The 18,878-nt window shown below is 40.1% G+C and overlaps 1 protein-coding gene across 3 annotated transcripts in view; it reads right to left on the reverse strand.

Moving 5' to 3' along the window:
• Positions 1 to 2,404: 2,404 nt before the first annotated feature.
• Positions 2,405 to 18,878, reverse strand: part of mpripb (myosin phosphatase Rho interacting protein b) — a 46,502-nt gene continuing 30,028 nt past the window's right edge. Inside the window, exons 13-25 of one of the 3 annotated variants that reach the window (XM_080305658.1) lie at positions 17,799 to 17,908; positions 17,079 to 17,634; positions 15,961 to 16,098; positions 14,372 to 14,431; positions 8,905 to 9,052; positions 8,664 to 8,781; positions 6,939 to 7,098; positions 6,701 to 6,814; positions 6,458 to 6,544; positions 6,203 to 6,365; positions 6,025 to 6,110; positions 5,608 to 5,682; positions 2,405 to 3,367 (exon numbers count right to left, since the gene is read on the reverse strand). In XM_080305658.1, the coding sequence (XP_080161784.1) occupies positions 5,650 to 5,682; positions 6,025 to 6,110; positions 6,203 to 6,365; positions 6,458 to 6,544; positions 6,701 to 6,814; positions 6,939 to 7,098; positions 8,664 to 8,781; positions 8,905 to 9,052; positions 14,372 to 14,431; positions 15,961 to 16,098; positions 17,079 to 17,634; positions 17,799 to 17,908 (1,773 nt within the window). In that variant the 3' untranslated portion in view covers positions 2,405 to 3,367; positions 5,608 to 5,649. The remainder of the gene's footprint in view (positions 3,368 to 5,607; positions 5,683 to 6,024; positions 6,111 to 6,202; positions 6,366 to 6,457; positions 6,545 to 6,700; positions 6,815 to 6,938; positions 7,099 to 8,663; positions 8,782 to 8,904; positions 9,053 to 14,371; positions 14,432 to 15,960; positions 16,099 to 17,078; positions 17,635 to 17,798; positions 17,909 to 18,878) is intronic. The other 2 variants (XM_026177396.2, XM_026177397.2) reach the window with 2 other exon arrangements.

An 18,878-nucleotide genomic window follows, 5' to 3' on the forward strand; every position in this document is an offset into this window, starting at 1 on the left:
ATTAATTTGCCAGTTATCCAGCGGTTGCGTGCAAGCTGTCAAAGCTTCAGAACTTGACCTTGAAGTAGGCTAGCCTACTTCAAGGTCAAGTTCTGCTGCTAGTCACTGATGATGAAAAGTTTTTTGTGTTTTCTTTTTATTCAGCATTGCCGTCATCTGATATCGGGTGCCCTGACAAGTCAAACCGAGCAATGAAACAGTTGTCACTTGGCTAAGGAACAGAAAGGCATTATGGGAGACGAGTGGTGTGATCTAATAGAAAGTACTAATCAGTGCCTTACTTTTGAGTGTTTTATGATCTTTCGTTGCTACTGATAGCAGTATTAAAGAAAGGCCAACAACAACAACTACTAATAATAATAATAGTTCAGTTTCATTATATTAGCATCAAGTCACTACACTTGAGGTGCTTCATATTGTGAGGTACTACTAATAATAACAATAACACAGAGAAAATCCCAATAATCACACGACCCCATATGAGCAAGCACTTGGCGAAGGTGGGAAGGAAAAACTCCCGTTTAACAGGAAGTAACCTCTGACAGAAGAGGCTCAGGGAGGGGACCCATGCCACACCGTGAGCCATTGGAAGTGAGGTGAGGGAGACAGGACAAAACACAAGTTGTGGAAGAGAGCCAGAGATGAATAATAAATAATGATGAAATCCAAAGTGGTAACACACTTTAGGTTCAATAGCACAGTGGTAAGACTGAGATAAGGAAGTATTCCATCAATTAGTATACCACTAACATACACATAATACATACTGTACAACAAAAGTTACATTAAAATCACTTGGTGATGTGAATAACAGTTGTTACAATGTAATGTGTGACCGTCCAGCAAGACGGTCATGGGAGTCTGTGTGGAGTTTGCATGTTCTCTCTGGGTTCCTCCTACAGTTCAAAGACATGCATGAGGTTAGGTTACTTGGTGATCCTAAGTGGCAGTAGGTATGACTGGTTGTTGCCTTCACAAAGTATGTACTGTACTATGCAGGATGCAAAACATATGCAGTATGGCATGTACTACTTCATCATAACATCACACTTTAAACTTTGAACCTGTTTCTGTACAGGTTTTCTATAGTTGAAAATAGCTTAGCGTGCCTTAGATCTGAGTTATTTTTAATGGCCTCAAAGCAACCTGTTAATGCAGCAGAGAAATGAAAACCACAGGACTGTTCATAGGCAAGTAACAAAATTAGTTCATATACTACTGTCTAGTGAATTGTTTTGCTAAAGCACAATAAACAGCTGATGACCATTATGAAGAAGGTCGTAAATAATGGCAAGAAAATAGTTTTTCAGAAATTTAAAACAGGCCTTTGTAAACATGTTCCCGGGTTTATTCAATTCCATTTTAATTATATAAGGCCAGATCACAACAGTCACCTCAACACATCTAATTATAAGTCTCATTTTGGGTTATACTAAATAAATTACTACGTCCATTTGTTAAACCATGGTCAGTAATAGAATATGCTCATTGTCACCAAAACCTTTTCACTCCAGCCTCAAAGGAATGTCACAGCAATTACTGCGTATGACTATAGCCAGACCCTTTGACACCAAGGGACAACCTTTGGAGCTGAGAAATGAAGCCAGTGTGGAAGTACAAAAAAATAGTTCTTCTACTGTAATTTTTTTGCACTTCCACTCGTTCACATAGGGTCATGTTCAATTTGGTCAACTTTGCAGAATGAAATATGTTTAGAGTTTGGTACAAAAAAAGGGGGTTTTGGTTTCTGTGAATAGTTTTTAAGATGAATAATGATACTGAAAATGTTAGCAGACACTTTTATTCCAAAAAATAGATTCCCTAATATTTGTTATGTGTGGAGTTGTTTATTTTCTCATTTACATTCTGCTCAAATCAACTGGTTGTTGTGTTTGTTTCATTCAAAACATGTTACAGGGGACGTTGCAGCATGCCTTCTCATGGAAAAACTATGCGTCATTAGCACTAATTAAATGGTTGTGTTTCTCACGTTTTTCATGTGTCTGGAGTCATACATACAAATCAGCAAATAGCTAATATTAGGAGAGAAATCCGTATCCAAATCTGGGATGTGGTGTCTTGCTGAAAGGTGAACTTCAGTCCTTCGTCGTGACTCATTTTTGCTGTAGAGAAGCGACTTCTTACCATGATCCTACCACCACTGCGATTGTAGTAGTCAGAAGATATGTACAGCTTTGTATTTACCAGATATTCTTAATGGGGGTGGGTGTCAGTTTTAAAGTTTTATTTGATTGTGCTTTGCCCGACCCTCTTTGACTTTAAGCGTTACAATAAAATAAGTTGTGTTCAGTGTTTGTTGAGAATATTTATCCCCATAAAAAAAAAAAAAAAAAAAAACACACCCCGAGTTCAAATGTGGTTCAAAACTTCAAAACACACAGAAAAGGGTGCAAAAATATTTATTGCTAATAAACCTGTAGTCAGTTGGTGTATATTTGCTTTATATTTACAATAATAGAGTACAGAGGAATGGGAATGTGAAAGAAAAATCCCAACCACTTAAATAAATACAAAGGGACTGCCACTGAACAAGACTACAAACATAAACCAACTCCAGCAACTCCTATACAGTTGGACCAATGATTGCAGTGAGAGAAAAAAAAAATCTATATAAACTTTCATATATATTTAAATTATAGTCAGTGAATCTTGTCCTGATGCATTCAGCTGTCGCGCACTGATTTTATCTGATTTTTTTCCCCAAGACTGCAGAAACATCTTTGATGTTAATTTCAAAGTAACCCAAAGCAGCAACATGGGTGAGCACTTTTTTTCTAATGCAGACAAGCACTTTTGTTCTATAGCTTGTTTACTGAGCAACACTTCCATCTGTGCTGGAATGATAACGGAGAGGAGGAGCGTTAACGTGCAGACTGAACGCCAGACTCATTCCTACGGTTTTGTTATGCAAGTATTACTCGTCATTATGTAGTTGTAGTTTAGCCATTTAACATCACATTTATGCTTTTGGCTAGCAACAGTCTAGAGAGTTAAAACAGTAGCTTACACAGTCATAGTTCTAGTGTATGCATGAAAAATGCTCATTTAAAAACAGTATTTACAGTAAGGAAAAAAAATACAAAAAAGTCACAGTTAACTGAAGTGCATGGAATGCAAACTAAACATGAAATTCAAACTTCATAGCATGTTTTTAATAATAAATGATCTGTGTTTGGTGACCAGTGTGTAGTTGTTACTAAATAAGTCATTACAGAGCTAAAATATAGTGGGCTTCTAAACATGCAGCAAGGTAGGGGGACGTGACGTGTCACTGTCAGAACTCCTTAGTGTCTTTATTTTCAAACAGGTGGAGTCTCTGCTCCGCTGTCAGCCCTTCCTTCAGACTCTGGTGGGATGAAGAGAGAAAAAGCAGATGCTAAATAAGTTTATGATGAACCCAACTCTGGACACGTGTGCTGTTTCTGAGCAAGCAGTGTTTCTCCCAGTGTAAACCTGATGTCACCCAGTGAGTTATCCCTCTCAAATAGAGTGTTAACACACCACACTACAACTGATAGCAAACCCTTCTTTAGCATGTGTGCTATGGAGTCCCAAAACTGATAAAAGGTTGCATAAAATGGGTTTAACTCAACTGTTTTACGTCAACACTTTTCCTTCACCTCGAAGTTTCTCCATTATAACTTATACATATATAAGTTCTTTTAATGTTCAGCTAATTGCACATATTCAAAAGCAGACTCCAAACCTCTTTGTTCTCACTGTTAACTTGCATTTTATTTTGCTCTTTTCACTGTAAATCATATGTTGCTTTTTAAGCTTTTACTTTGTGCACATTGAATTAAAAGTATAACAAAATGTGCAATAAATAAAATGACCATTGTGATTGAAGTTCATATCTTGGCCAACATTTTATATTTGATTTTACATTTACCTTTGTCATGAAGTCACTCAAACTGAAAAAGCATTTTCCAAGCTAGGCAGCTTCACATCAAAGCACTGTGGCAGTTAGCAAGGCTGTGACCTCTTTACTTCCTCCCTTATTCATTCACAACTTCCCTTCATAGAGATCGTGCTGGTTAGTCGCCAACCGCATCTTTGAACTGGGAACTGATGCATTGGTGCATTAATAAAATGTGTTTAACCAACAAGAACAACAAAATATTGAGTCGACTAGATGCAGACACTTCTAGTATTATTTTACTGTGAACATTAAACTATTACTAAGACAAAAACTCTCATGTTAACAAGTCTATTTAAAGATATTCAAGCAAAATTACTTTTTGATTTTATTGAGAAAGTGAAGATGAAGGAAAAGTTTTTCCACGTTGTTCTTGTATTGTATTGTATTGTATTGTATTGTATCTTTATTTGTTTCAGACATATAAAACAAAAAACAATATATACACACTACATATATTTTCATTTACAGATACGAATATATATGTAGATATACACACACACACGTATGTGTTCAGATAAACAAAAAATATATAATGAAATAAAACAAAATCGTCTGACATAATGTAACAATGTTTGGTCTGAAAAGGAGTAGGAAGAAGTATGAACATACTTATTAATTCCTACCCCTGCTCAACATCTTATTGATCCCACATAATTCACCTAATTCCCATCATCACATACTCCACACGATACACGAGGAGAACCTATATAAACTTGGCTACCGTGATTGATATAATTTGGATATAATTTGATATTTTTTATACATACAATGGGTGATCATCTTTATCGGTATCATATTCTTCCAAAATCAGTTTTCGAAGTATTTTCATGAACTTACTAATTCCTGAGCATTGCTGTAGATCTATAGTAAAACTATTCCACAGTTTTACCCCATAAATAGTGACACAAAAGGTTTTAACCTTTGACCGTGCTTTAAGAATCCTTAGATTCAATTTCCCCCTCAATTCATAGTCTCCTTCTCTGTCATAGAACATCCTCTGTATATTTCCTGGTAACATTGTATCTGGCCTTGTACATAATTTTTGCAGTTTTATATTTTATAAGATCCATAAACTTCAGTATTTTTAATTTCAAAAACATGATGTTAGTATGGTCTCTAAATCCTGCTTTATTAATCATCCTGATTGCTTTTTTTTTAATTTTACATATTGGTTGAAGTGCAGTTTTATATGTGTTTCCCCAAATTTCCACACAGTATTCCAAATATGGCAATATAAGTGAACAATAAAGTACCCGGAGTGATTTGGAAGGCAAAAAATATTTAACTTTACTTAGTAGTGTCATTTTAATCATTCACCTGCCTAACAGTGCTGATTAATTAAGAGTTCAGGTGCATCTTGACTTGTCTGACAAACAGCTTTTTATTAGGTTTGGGACTTCATTGTTTAGCACTGTGTAAGTAACCCCCTCATACAATACAGTTCATGGCTGATAAAGTGAAAGGACCCACATATTAGTAATCAAGCCCAGTGATAAGTCACATACACAGTCACTCTACCAAACCTGACATTCATTCTTCACCACCATGCAAGTGTGGAGTATTTGTGCATACTAATGTGCAGAATCTGATCTTTTGAGTGGCTTGAGAGGTGGAGGACAGGAGGGTGTGCTTATCCACCCATGGGTGCGTCTGGTTTGGTTTACCTAAAGGAGAAGGGGGAGGAAGCTTACACGTCGTCAGCAGCCCTAACTGTCCCAGGGCATGTCTCGACTCACAGACTGAAGACAGAAGGGGGAAAACACACAGGCAAGTGTGTGTAAGACTACTGCGGTGTTTCATTTGCAATACAATGCCTACAATGCAGTTCTGATGGGAGTCACGACATGGATCAGGAAATTGCAGCCGGTTTGCATGCAATGCTGCATGCAACTTAGCAGGTGACCTGTAGGTGGCAGCAAGTCACTGGAAACAACTTCTCAGGCTTTTGAAGGCTGGAGTTAACCACTTTCAATATCTGCTGTTGCTTGAGCAATGATACAATGGGTGATAGAGTTCAATGAGAAAACCTGAATTAACACATCTGATAAAACTCTTTGCATGCCCCTTCACAGGACACTCACCTTTGACCTCATGGTGCGCTCTGAGCGTTTCGCTGCAGCAGCTGCCATCTTGAGGATGTCAGGGTTGCTTTTGGACTTCATGATATCTGGAGGAAAAAATGTGTCGGTCACAATAAGATAAGAGTCTGGGTGCGAGTCGATTCCAACATGAGGTGTGTTTTGCGGCGCGTTTTTGTACCATAGCCCCCTCGTTCCACCTCCTCCAGCGCCGGCTCCCCGAGCGCCTCATGAGCCAGCTGCAGCTGGTCTCTGAGCCGGCCCAGATCCCGCTCTGCTTTGGCCTTGACAATGCTCAGCTCTGTGTAAATGTCCTTGTACTTATCTGTTGCATATTTCTTATCCTGAAAGCACATTGTTTGGCAGTTCAGAAAAAGGATTTATCTTTAGATCTGTGATGAATTTATGAGGGGGAAAGAAAAAAACTGAAATGTACTCTTTGGGCTGCTTGCAGTTCATCTTTGAGGGAGTTGATTTCCTGCTTCAGGTACTGGACTTCAGACTCCTTCACTCGCAGCATAACCTGGAAAACAAGACGAGGAAAAAATTATGCTAAAAATATGAGCCAAGTCACCTTGAGGGTGGAAACATTTCCTGAGGAGAGGCTATTAAAACCTTACTAGCAGAGACTCGTTTTCATACGTTTCACATCCAGGAACTTATGCGACTTGAACCTTACTTCTAACTCGTAGAGCTCCTTCCCCTGTATTGTGGTATTTGTGTCTCCCACTCCATCCTCAGAGGTCATGGAGCGCATCTTAGTGATTTCTGCTGCCAGTCGGTTGTTCAGCTCCTGAAAACATCCCACAGAAGCAAATCAGAAGACTCAGAATGACAGTGCACTTTCATGCCCACTGGGGCAGTTATAACACAGTTATTTGTGCGCTCAGGTGAGCAGTGTGCGTTTCTGTCGGCACCTGGTTGTGCGCGTTGAGCTCCTGGTTCTCTCTCTGACACTGCCTGAGGGCCTGTCGCTCTGCCTCCAGTGCCTGGGCCAGGTGGGCGTTTTCCAGGCACTTCTGGGAATACTGTTCCGACAACACCTCAATCTCCCGCTGGAAGGAACACAACTCCTCCCTGAAATACAATTCAACACCGTGCTGAGAGGAAAAAAATACTTCAGGAGTGAAAAAAACCTGAAGGTCAGGCAGTTCTTTAGCATCTGTTAGTTTGGGGTTAATGCTGAGTACTTTTATTTCAGAGCAAATAAACAGCAGCAAACTGTTCCCTGCAATAAAAAAAAAAAAAAAGAGCTTCTCCTTTTATCCGGCATCAGAGTGAAAATAGAGAATGTAAAAAAATCTAAGCCAGTTTAAATGCAGTGTGATTTATAGTCAACACCTGCACTTCCACACATGTTCCTGTGTGAAGCATCACAGGGTGTCAAGCTGCTGAACACAGTGCATGCATGCATGTCCCAACAAGTCAGCAGTGACACCTGCACAGTCAGCAGAAACCTATTAGTACAATTATCTTACACTCAGAGTCGAGCTACACGAACCATTGCTTTTTTCAGTCAACTCTTAAATACATGTGGAACATTTGTACAGACAATTTTAACCTTGGGCTCAATTCCAACAGTTTTCTCCTTTTTAAGTCATCTTGCGGATTAATCTGAATTTTTCCTCCTGTCCAGTGGACTACTTAGTCAACAGGAATATTCTTTTATGTATCCATGACGAGCATGATTGTTGGGATTTTCTCTACATTAATGAATTATTAAGGTCTGTGCCTAACAATATAAAATGAACTGAATTTTATTTCTTCTACAAAAAAGCAGTTTAATGCTTTGATAGCTAGCAATAGGTGTTCAGCTCAGCTGAGATTTGAGTTGAGGACAGCTGTGGCCAGAACATAACTCACATAATATTCATCCTATAACCATTTGCATGGAAGGCTGCTTTCCTTCAATGTCAGGGACATAGACTCAAACCGTGCCAGCCAAAATCCACCACTGCATAACAGACTTCCACACCGTACGGAGTAATGGTTCAGTTTTTACCTAAAATTGTCTTTATAAGATATTTTAAGTATACAGCGGTCCCTCGTTTATCGCGGGAGTTAAGTTCTAAAAATAACCCGCGATAAGTGAAATCTGCGAAGTAGCCTACTTTATTTTTTACAGTTATTACAGATGTTTTAAGGCTGTAAAACCCCTCATTACACACTTTGTTCAGACAGGAATGAACATTTTTACACTTTTCTCTCTTGTTTAAACTCTCAAAGTTCAAACCTGCTAGAAAAATAAGACCAGTATTATAGAATGAAACCAAAGGCACCTGCAGGTGACGACGTTTCATCGACATTGTTGTGTTTGTTGGGGAGAAAACTTACAAACACGGTGCAGCACTTCAGAGTCACGCTGGTAGTGATCAAAGATTTATGTAAATTTGACAAGCTGAACGCGTTCTGTACTGTACAGGAGACACGGCACGAGATTGATTGACAGTGGTCTACAGCCAATCAGGACACAGAATACAATGCACTGTATCTTGTCAAACAACTACTTCACAGCATTTTTGACATGTCCCACCAGGCATGATCACTGGTTCAGCCAGCCTGATAGTTTGTCAGCCCTCATCAGCTGAGATGAGAGAGGGGTTACAAACACTTTGGTGCTTATGGGTATGAGAAGAACTCACTCATGCTGTCTGCGGATCTCCTCGATGTCTGCATTCTCCGTATTGCTGTTGGTTTTGCGAGCCTTTTCCAGCTCCTTCTCCAGCTCTGTACGGTGGGCGTTTTTCATTGCTTCAATAGCTGAGATAACAAACAAAAAGTTTCTTTTTAATCAAAACTTACTGTAACGCATTGTAAGCAAGTTATGATGAGCTAAAGATATAGTAGGAAAAAGATACAGTTGGTACGACTTTTTCTATTTACCTGCGATGGTGGCTGCCGTCTCCTCGGCCAGCAGCCTCTCCTTCTCCTCCTTCAGGTTCTCCAGCTCTCTCTGGTGTTTCTTCTGCAGCTCGTCGATCACTTTCTGGTGAGACTCCTCCATTGCAGCGAAACCTCTCTCACAGGTGGCCTGTGGCAAAAAGCGAGCACACTGCAGCTGTGAGTTTACAGGTCACCTGAACGTGGGACCAAAAGGTTCTCCTGATCAGGAGCTGAGCAGGAGGAAAAACCTCCTGGACCTTTATATATAATTATATGTCAGCAAAGATCATCAATTTAGTTATAGCAATTCACTTGCAAGCTTGAGCTTGTCAGCCATGAGCAAGTTGAGCCTGTGTGAGTACAAAAAGGATTAAAAGGAATGACAGGATACACAACGCACGTAAGAAAAGGGCAAAGACAATGAGAGAGATGTAAGAGAAAAAAAAGCTGCCATCTCCTGTCCACAGCACAATATCCGAGCTTCTGGAAATCCGGACTCCAAACAGCACTTGTATCCTACAGCTAACACACAAATCCTAATCTGCCTGGAGGCCAAATCTTTGGTGGAATGTGTGGTTAAGCTGACAATTATATAACTGGGTGTCTCAAACATTACATGTCATAGGACATCCCAATCAGCTTGCAAAACTGCCACTTCTGGATGGTGAGAATAAAGTGAGGGAGAATAATAATCCTCAATAAGGAGAGATTTCAATAGTCTTTGCACTTGCCCAACCTAAAACCTTGCCCTACTTCCGTCCTGCATTCACTGCCACTAATCTGGGTGTTTGGTTGGTGGCTGTGCCCCGATCCAGGTCCTTCGGTTTGCCTGAAGTCAAAGAGACTATATGAGGAGCCAACACAAGTAAAACTCACTGGTGTGCTACAAAGCTGTGTGAATGATGAATTAAAATGTCATCTTCATAATGCAATCTTGCTACTATACTAGTCTGTATTGCTCTATCCAAACATACCTATTGTCATTGGGGCCGAGCAGCTCAGTTTTACTCTTGTCTGACCATATACAATGTTCTCCAGAGGCCATTTGGCTTCCAAATTTATAGCTGCAAATTTGAGTGGCGGTTGAAGGCTTTGATTTTTGAACAGGGGCTTCTTTCTTTGTTAACTCCCTCCTAGTCCGTGGCCACATAAAGCTGGCTTCACTCTGGACAGTGACAGTTAGCGGTTTCCAGCTCATGGCAGACTTGAGCCTTGCTGGTTCCTGGGCTGGTCCTCAACTTTCTGGCCAATTTCATATCACGTGATGGTGATTCTAGGTGTTACTGGTCAATCCAAAAAATACTGGCAAAGAGAAATTACCAGCTGCAGTCAATCATGATCGCTAATAAATAACTAACAGTAATAAGCCTTGGTGTTGTCAAGTTAAAAGATATATTAGAACCTTTGTGACCACTTCTTAAAGGTTTTAATGAATATATGTTTATATTTGAGCCTTTCAGAGAAAATCCAAAATGAATTTGAAATTGTTCACCCAATTCTTGTTTATAAAGTGAATAAAGATGTATGCTATACAATCATTCCAAAAGAATTCATTATTAATAACAACACTCATATCCACGATGAGTGTAAATAAACTTTTGACCAAAGCCGTATGTCCATTCCCTCTTTTAGACATACAAAATTATAACTAGGTCCCGTTTGCCCTGTTAAAGTTGAATTGTGTTTTTCTGCAACATCTACTGAATTCATGGTGTCACAGATTTCATTATCACAGAACGTACTGTAGCTGTGATCGACAATTACTACCTCAAAACTGAAACTTAGCAGACACAACCCCAAACACTCATTCATGTAAGCATATCAAATTAAACATCCCTGCATTAAGTGCTCAGAAACTGTGTTTAATAAACAGGTATGGCTGATTGTTTGTGCCTCTGATAGCAGGATGATTTATGGGGGATGGGTTTATTTACTTTTAGCTCTGGTAGTTTATAAATGGCAATGTGAGGCCTAACATAGGAACAAATAACCATTGGAAGCCTATCCTATCTGGATTCAGGAGTTTTTGGAAGCATACCTTTGCAAATTAGGGTATAATAATGGAATTTGTATTAAACCTTCTCCAATACAAATCCTACTGAAAAACTAGGAGCTGTTGTCCTTTATGTTCAAGAAAATATCAAATAATTTCAGATCAAGATATTTATTCAGTGACGTCTTGTCACTGAGGGCATTTTCCCCATTGCAGAGGTGTGCAGTTTTGGGCAGCTCTTGGAGCCGAATGGGAAACCCGCCCCCAACCCTGTATATGAGGACAAGCCTTTATTATCTTAGGAATGGCATTTAATTTTTCTGCTTGAGAAAATATTGGGTTTCATCACAAGTGCTGCCAATTAGCTGCTGACAAGTTCAAGGAAAAAAAGCTAGTACTCAGTTGTCTTCAGTCACAGTATGGAATAAACAGTAGAAACGGCAAAAGGAAAAGAATTAAAGTTAATATTAATCTGAAAACAGAAATGGTCTTTTTAAAATTCTTAACTCTAAAAGACTTCAAGGTGCTGCAAAGGATCAGTTATTTGCTTTGTAACTAAAACTGCCGAGATTAGATCAGTAAGCACACTCAACTACCAATAGAGGAACTCATTTCACAGAACAGTCGGGCACTGACAGATTTCTGAAGCCCAAATTCGAGAGAAGCCATCAGCTTCAAACTCCAAGTCAGAGTTTGAGGCTTCAGTCTTGTATTCATTAAGGTAACTTTGACGAAACATCAACAAAATGGGTTCCTCAATAAACAACTAAAGCAGCATCAGTGATAACATAAACCTGCAGCAGGTTAGTTTTCATGCAACACAAAAGAAAATTGGTTTACGGAACAAAGAGCGAGAGAAGGGAGTAGATGTTGGGGAAGGGAGGGGGATCTGGGAATGCCACAAAGGAAAACAAGGCATCACAGATGGAGGATGGCAAGGACAAGGAGCACTTCCACCTTCAGGTTTTCCAGGTCTTTCTCGTATTTCAGCCGCAGAATGGTTACGTCGCCCTGCTCTTCGCGCCGTCTCATCTCTTCGGTCATGACTGAGACTTGGGTCACCAGCTCTTGGATGCGCTCTTTCAGGGTCAAGGCGTGATCCAAAGGTACGTTGTCATCTGCTTCATTCCTGCCTGCAGTTGCTAGATTCATCATGCTTCGCAGCTCTTCCATTTCCCGGTCAAACCTCTCCAGGAGACGACTCATCTCCCTCTCGTGCTGCTCCTTCAATTTCTCCATACAGTTCGTCAGCGAGTCAATCTCTTTTACATTCTCTTCTGAACGGAGACGAAGTGTCTCGTTGGCTTTTGCTATTTCCTGCCTCAACTTATCAACTTCCTGCTCGTAGCCATCTTTGACTTCTAGTAGCTCTTTCCTGTGCTCGGCTATCATATCATGAAGCTCAATGGTTTTATCGACTGAATCAATGGATTCTCCTTCAATCTGAATCAGAGTTTGAGACCCTGGGGCAGCTTTCAAATACGCCTCAGATAGTTGACTTTGAAGATCTGCCAATTTGGACTGAAGCCCACTGGCAACTTCTCTTAATTTTGGACAATTTGGACAATTTACGCCAGGCATCTTTACTTCTTCCTCTTTTCTCTTTAGCCCTTTCTCATACTGGACATTGAGCCTAATAATCAAGTAAGATATGTATGCTTCTTTGAGAGATTCACGCAGATGTTCGGAAGATTGTGTTTGTTGGCCAAAGCTTGCTAATGCCAAAGAATGGAGTTTGTCATCTTTATCAAGCTTCAAACTGGAGGCAATCTGCTTAAATCTCTGCGACTTTTCCTCCAGAATTTCTTTTAACTGTTTAAGAATCAGAGCATTTGTTTCATTATCAAGCCAGCTATACATCGATCCCAAATCTGTCACTCTGTCACTTCCAACGTCTGCCTGCGAACAAATCCTCCTAATCAAGAGCATTAAGCTCTTCTCTGCCATCATCTGTTCTTCTACCCCTCTGTCACGGCTCTGTCCGTCTTCCTTTGATTTTGCTACAGTGGTGCCCAACAGTTGGCTCCAGAACTCTCCCTTTAACACGAATGACGCATCTTTTCCACTCGGGTAAAATGTCTCTTCCTCTGAAGAGGAAAATAAAGTGCTTTTTAATTCACCAAGCATACTCTCAACATCAACATCTACCTGTTCTAACATTTCCACAACCTGATTCATCGATGCAGACCTCATCTCAAACTCTTGTACTACTTTCATTAAAAGTCCTTTATCATCCACATGCTTCTCTTCTGCCTCAACAGATTCAGCATCCTTTTCATCTGTACTCATGCTCATTACCAACTTCTCTCTTAGCACCCTTATTTCATTTTCTGCTTCTTCTAGCTTCTCTCTGCTGACCTTCTCAATTTTCTGATTTAGTTCAACTAGTTGACTGTTCCTAGTTTCTAGTTCCATACAGCGCTGCTCTGTAGTCTGAAGGCTTGACTTGGTCTCAAATAACTTTGCTTCTGAGGCTTCAAGCAGCTCTTGGAGTTGCTCTTTCTCTGGGTTTAATTCGTCATCTTCATAATCTCCCTGGAAGCCCAGACCTTTCAGTGTGGCCTCTCTTAACTGTAGCTTCTTTTCAGTGTCTTTAAGGATGCTGCCAAGCTCCTCCAATGTAACGAGCGCTTCATGGAGCCTCAAGGACTTCTCATTCAACTCCCTCTCGTAATACTCCCTGTCTATGGCATTGGCTTGGTTTTCAGCCAGTTCAGCTTTTAGTCTTTTCAGCTCCTCCAAGACAAGGTGATGCTGTTTGCCACCTTGCTGGCTGATGAGTTCAGCTTTCAGTCTGTCTATCTCTCTGTCAGCCTCAGTCAGTTGATTTATTATCTCCTGACATCGCTGTTTCAATGCTCCATTTTCACTAGTTAAAAGTTCAATCCTCTGAGACAGCATTCCAATAGTTTCATCACTCGACTCTGAGTAGTTCTCAGTTTTGGACAGAAGACTGTAGGAGCCCTTTGGGCTTTCAAAACTTTGCTTGTGAACTTTCCCCACCATGTCCTCCATGGTTAGAAGACGAGCTTCATATTTGCGGATGCTCTCTCCAGCTCTAGCTAAACTCTTTTTTATGGTTTCATTTTCTAACTCCTGCTGGTGCTTCCAGGTCTCCAGCAGCTTCTGAAGTTGATGCTTCTCTGCTGTGTCTTGATTACAGCTATGTAATTTCAACACTTTCGCCAGCTCCTTTAGAGTCAGAGGATTGTCATGCGTTAAGTCCTCTAGTTCTTGAATAGCCTCTGTGGTGTCCTGGATTAAAAAGCTAACTGGTTTTTGGACAAGTTCAGGGGGAGGGCCTTCCAGGATGGATGTTTTGTGGGATTCAGAAAAGTAAGGGTCCTTGATGGGAAGGTGAGAAAGCGAGAGGCCAAGCTGTGCCTGCATATTGCGCTTTTTCAGCTCTTGCAGCTTCAGGAGCTCTTTGGTCTCCTGGTACTTCTTTGTTAAACTCTGCGCTTGAGAACTAACCAGTTCGGGCCTCTTCATCTGGGGCGTCACATCAGCCTCCAGACCCAAAGGTTGCTCCAGCTTGGAAAAGGGGACCAGACAGTTGGTTAACACACAGCAGGGGAGACACAAAGCTTGCTTATAATTTCCAGCGCTAACTACTAATTATTTCTCTTTAAATTATTATTATTAAATTAAAAAGTGACATTACATTAAGCATTCCCACATAACAATACCAAATTATGCAAATGAACAGATTCAAAACAAATCCAAAAATTTCTTTTGGTTTAAAGGTGTAAATTAAAAGCAACTGAAAGATTTAAATAGCTGGGGTTAGTTAATACCAATAGCATGCACATTTAATGGTTAAAGGTTACTTTAAGTGGTAAGTAATGCAATATTAGTTTCAGCTGAGTGGTTTATTCAAGGATAGAAAGGCATACCAGGTCCTACAAACACACATTTCACTGGTTTCACGTCCAAGTCTGAGAGGAGATAATGAAATGCATTATGCAGCTCAAATCTAATGCTTCAAACACCCTCCCAACTTTCTCAAAATAATTCACTGTCTAGAGTAAGAGCACTATACTTGAAATCTGCCAAAAACAAAATTATATATAATTTACATATATATGTATTTAAAACATCATTCAGCCTCACTCTGTAAGAACCCATCCATACATCAAAACACAGGCAAAGAAATCGACATCATACATTTATGTCAGTACACTTCTACATATAAAATTTGTTAAAAGAATAACAAATGGATGTCTTTATAGCAGTTAATAGAAGAATCTGATGTCCATGCAAATGAGTAGAATACAGGCCAAGAGGTTATTATTCCATGTCAAGACAAACATTTCAACAAGTGAAGCAATCGTGCCAGAGACTATGCAGGAAAATGTCACTCTAAACTCAAAGACAAAATTCTCTTCATGAATTCGGCAACAAACAACTGAAAAATGAATCAAAAAGAAAACAAGTTCTACTCAAGTTTCGCTTTTTCCATTTTCTATTGCTATAAATTGAATGATGAAGTCGAAATGCAAAAGAGAAAATTACAAGGAGAAAAAAAAAATGCCATCATTTCACTTCCGCTTTTCTAATTTTGATTTCATGTTCATCTTTTTGTATTGATTCTATGAGAAAAAAACTCATATACGGTAAATGTTTAAACACACTTCAACATTATTCTTATATTTGTGTCTGTTTATCACTTTTCACATGTAATTAACACTTACAGTGAAATAACACCTCTCCAGAAACTGCAAAACTACAGTCCTTTGGTCCAAAATCAAGAAAATTACTCAAATAACTCCTTGCATGAGTCCTGATAAAGTAAAAACCTACAACACAAAGCGAGCAGATTAACTAGTATAAGCCAATTTAGTAATGAAATCTTATCGTTTTCCACATGCAATGAAGTCATGCAAAGGCGTTTATCTGTAGCCACGTTGTAGCTTCGTCAGTTTGGTTGCGATTTTCTCTCGATAAAATACAACATGCAGAAAATGTTACGAAATGAAGTAGAAACCACTGCTCAGTTAAGAATGTACTGATCGAGTTTACAACAGGACTTCCCATAAGAGCAGAATAAAGGGACAACTCACCGGAGAGATGTAACCAGATCGGTCATCCTGCTCTCTCTCCAGAGCCATTCTCAGCTGGATCTCCAGCTCCTGTTTGTGCTTATTTGAGTCCAGGAGCTGCTTGTGACAGCTCTTCAACTGTGCCTTCAGGTCCTCAATCTGTAAAAACGGCAGGAAGAATATTAGAATATAAAATATATAATGTAGTGTGTGTGTGTATGTGTATGTGTATATATATATATATATATATATATATATATATATATATATATCCATCCATCCTCTTCTGCTTATCCAATTCAGGGTCACAGGGGGGCTGGAGCCAATCCCAGCTGCCATAGAGTGAGAGGCAATTTTGAATCACCAATTATCATAACCTCACTAACTGCAGCAAACGCCCAGTTATTGGTGCTGTGGGAGAAGGCAGAGTACCCAGAGAGGAGGGAGGAGACCATGCCACCCCCCACAGAAAGGCCCTGACCATATGGTTATTTGAATAGGAGACTTAAAGACAACCTGAATAAATGCAAACACGCATTTTTACAATGATGACTTCATTTATTAAAGAAAAAGCTACGCAAATTTACTTGGCCCTATGTAGGAAAAGTGAATTCCCCCTAAACCTAATAACTGGTTGTGCTACCTGGGGCACCAAAAACTGCAACCAAGCATTTGCAAAAACTGCAATCAGTCTTTCACATCACTGGGGAAGAAATTTTGCCCACTCTCCTTCTTGTTTGAGGTCTTGCAAAAGCATCTCAATAGGATTTCAGTCTTTTTTGTTTTTGTTTTTAGAGCCCCACACCATCACACTACCACCACCGTGTTTGACTGTTGGTAAGATGCTGGCTTCATTGGATTCATCTTTCACTTGTTAAGCAAATACCTAAACTGTTACACTACAGAGTTATTATTCATGACTATGTTATACTGTATGCAGCAATCAATTCAATGGCAAGTTTAAATTTACTGAAGCTCTTAAACCGATTAAAACTAACCAAATAAAATCTAAAATGCATTTTCCCCCTGAAGCTTAAATACAGGCTTAGCTCTGTACTTGCTGACTGGATTCTTCACTTTGTATATTTGAATTTCACTCAAAACAACAGCAACAATCTAAATCAAACAAGGAAACATACCCCTTGCTTATAACTCTCCAGTAGCTGCTCCAGCTCTACAGTCTCTCTAGGTTGCACTGCGGTGGGCAGCGGCACCCTCCTTTCCTCCCGCATGGGCGTCTTCTCTACCTGTCGCCAGTGTTCTTCGATCACCTCCTCCACCATCTGCTGCCTCTCCAGAGATACGGGACCTAGCGAACCCGGAGGTTCGTCTCCCCTCTCATCGTCGGTCCTCCCTCCTTCTTTAACCGATGCAGGGTCTGAGCTTGTCACGTTCTCGTACCTCTTCCGTCTCTCCTCTCTTCTCCGACTGCGCTCGAGCTCCCCCATGTCTGCCTGGAGACTCTCGGCTTCCTGCGCCCGCTGTTGAGCCAGAGCCTGGGCTATGGGCCTGAACTCTGCCCAGTCAAATGTCTTAGAGCGGCCTTCTCGCCTGCGCTCGCGAGCTCGGCTCTTAATGACTCCAGAAGTGGCTTCTTTGTCTACAGATGAGGCCTCAGAAGAAGGAGAGTCCTGAGTGACATCTGGTCTGACGAGACCCTCTAAAGGAGAGAATGAGCCATGATCCTCGGTCGAGCTAAACGGCGAAAGAAAGCAAAGTAAGTTTCTGCTTTCCTGTTCTTTTTTCATCTCTAAACTTTGAAATCTATCTTTTAATGTATTAATATACATGAATATTACACGAAAGCATTGAGTTTCTTGATAACTGAGAAGCATGTTATAACTGTGACTTGTACCCACCTTGCCACATCAGGGGCAGTGGAGGGTCTGACATTCTTCATGACTGCCTGGATCCAGTTCCTACGTATGCCTGCTGTCATGGCAGACAGAGTGTGCACTCCTTCCTGCGTCTAAACATCAAAAAGCACAGTGAAGAACACACAGAGTGATGAGAAAGAGCGATATAGAGAAGAGATGTAGCAGCCAAAAAAATCCTGAATAGAAATCTCTCTTTATCGTAGCAGATTAATTAGCGCTTCTCTAGTAGCAAACCTGGAAAAGTAAGAAAACCCAAATAATCCCGCATCACTACAAATGTGCCTACAAACACAGCTGCAGCACGTTCATAGATGTCCAATGAACAACAGCAGTTCAGACTAAGTTATATACTTTCATTGTTTCGTTTTTACGTGCGCTGCTGCCATCGTTGATTGTTAAGTCAGAGTTGATGGAGCTGCCCCAACTTTCCAAGTTGGAAGCCTGACTTGAGGGGACGTTCCAGTTAAAAAAAAATTCCAACCAGGAAGTTGGAAATTCTGACTTAAAGTTGAACGCACCACGTGGAGACATCAGCTCATGGAGCTGTGTGGTTGCGTATAAGGAGTACTAGCAAAAGTGCCTGCAGCACTTTCCAAAGCCTTCATTCAGTATTTAGTGGCGACTCAAAATTAATATAAAACAGAGAGATGTTAGTAATGTGCGTGTGAGACAATATTCAGGGAAAGTTTCTTGCAGATTGGAGGGTACATACACACTCTCTTACATTCTGAGTCACCAAGCAGTTTTTAAATTGGATCGGTGATTTTATGACTGCATTTATAGAATAAAGCAAACAGACAGTCTCACATTACTGTTCACACATAAGGGCTTAAGATGACCACTTGGTGGCCACTTTTTTTCAATGCCTTTGAAATAAAATAAAATGCATGAAATGAAAATGTTCTTCTTGTTTAAACTAAATACTGAGTGACAAAAAACACCCATATGATGAGACAATATGACATTTTACTGTGGATATCGAGTGGAAAATCTGGCATTTACCCCAGAAGACGAGCAAAATTACATGTTAAGTATTGCTAATGGTTAAGTGCAACAAAATCT

This window comes from Astatotilapia calliptera, chromosome 8 (assembly GCF_964374335.1).
Source record: "Astatotilapia calliptera chromosome 8, fAstCal68.1, whole genome shotgun sequence".
Classification (NCBI taxonomy): Eukaryota; Metazoa; Chordata; class Actinopteri; order Cichliformes; family Cichlidae; genus Astatotilapia; species Astatotilapia calliptera.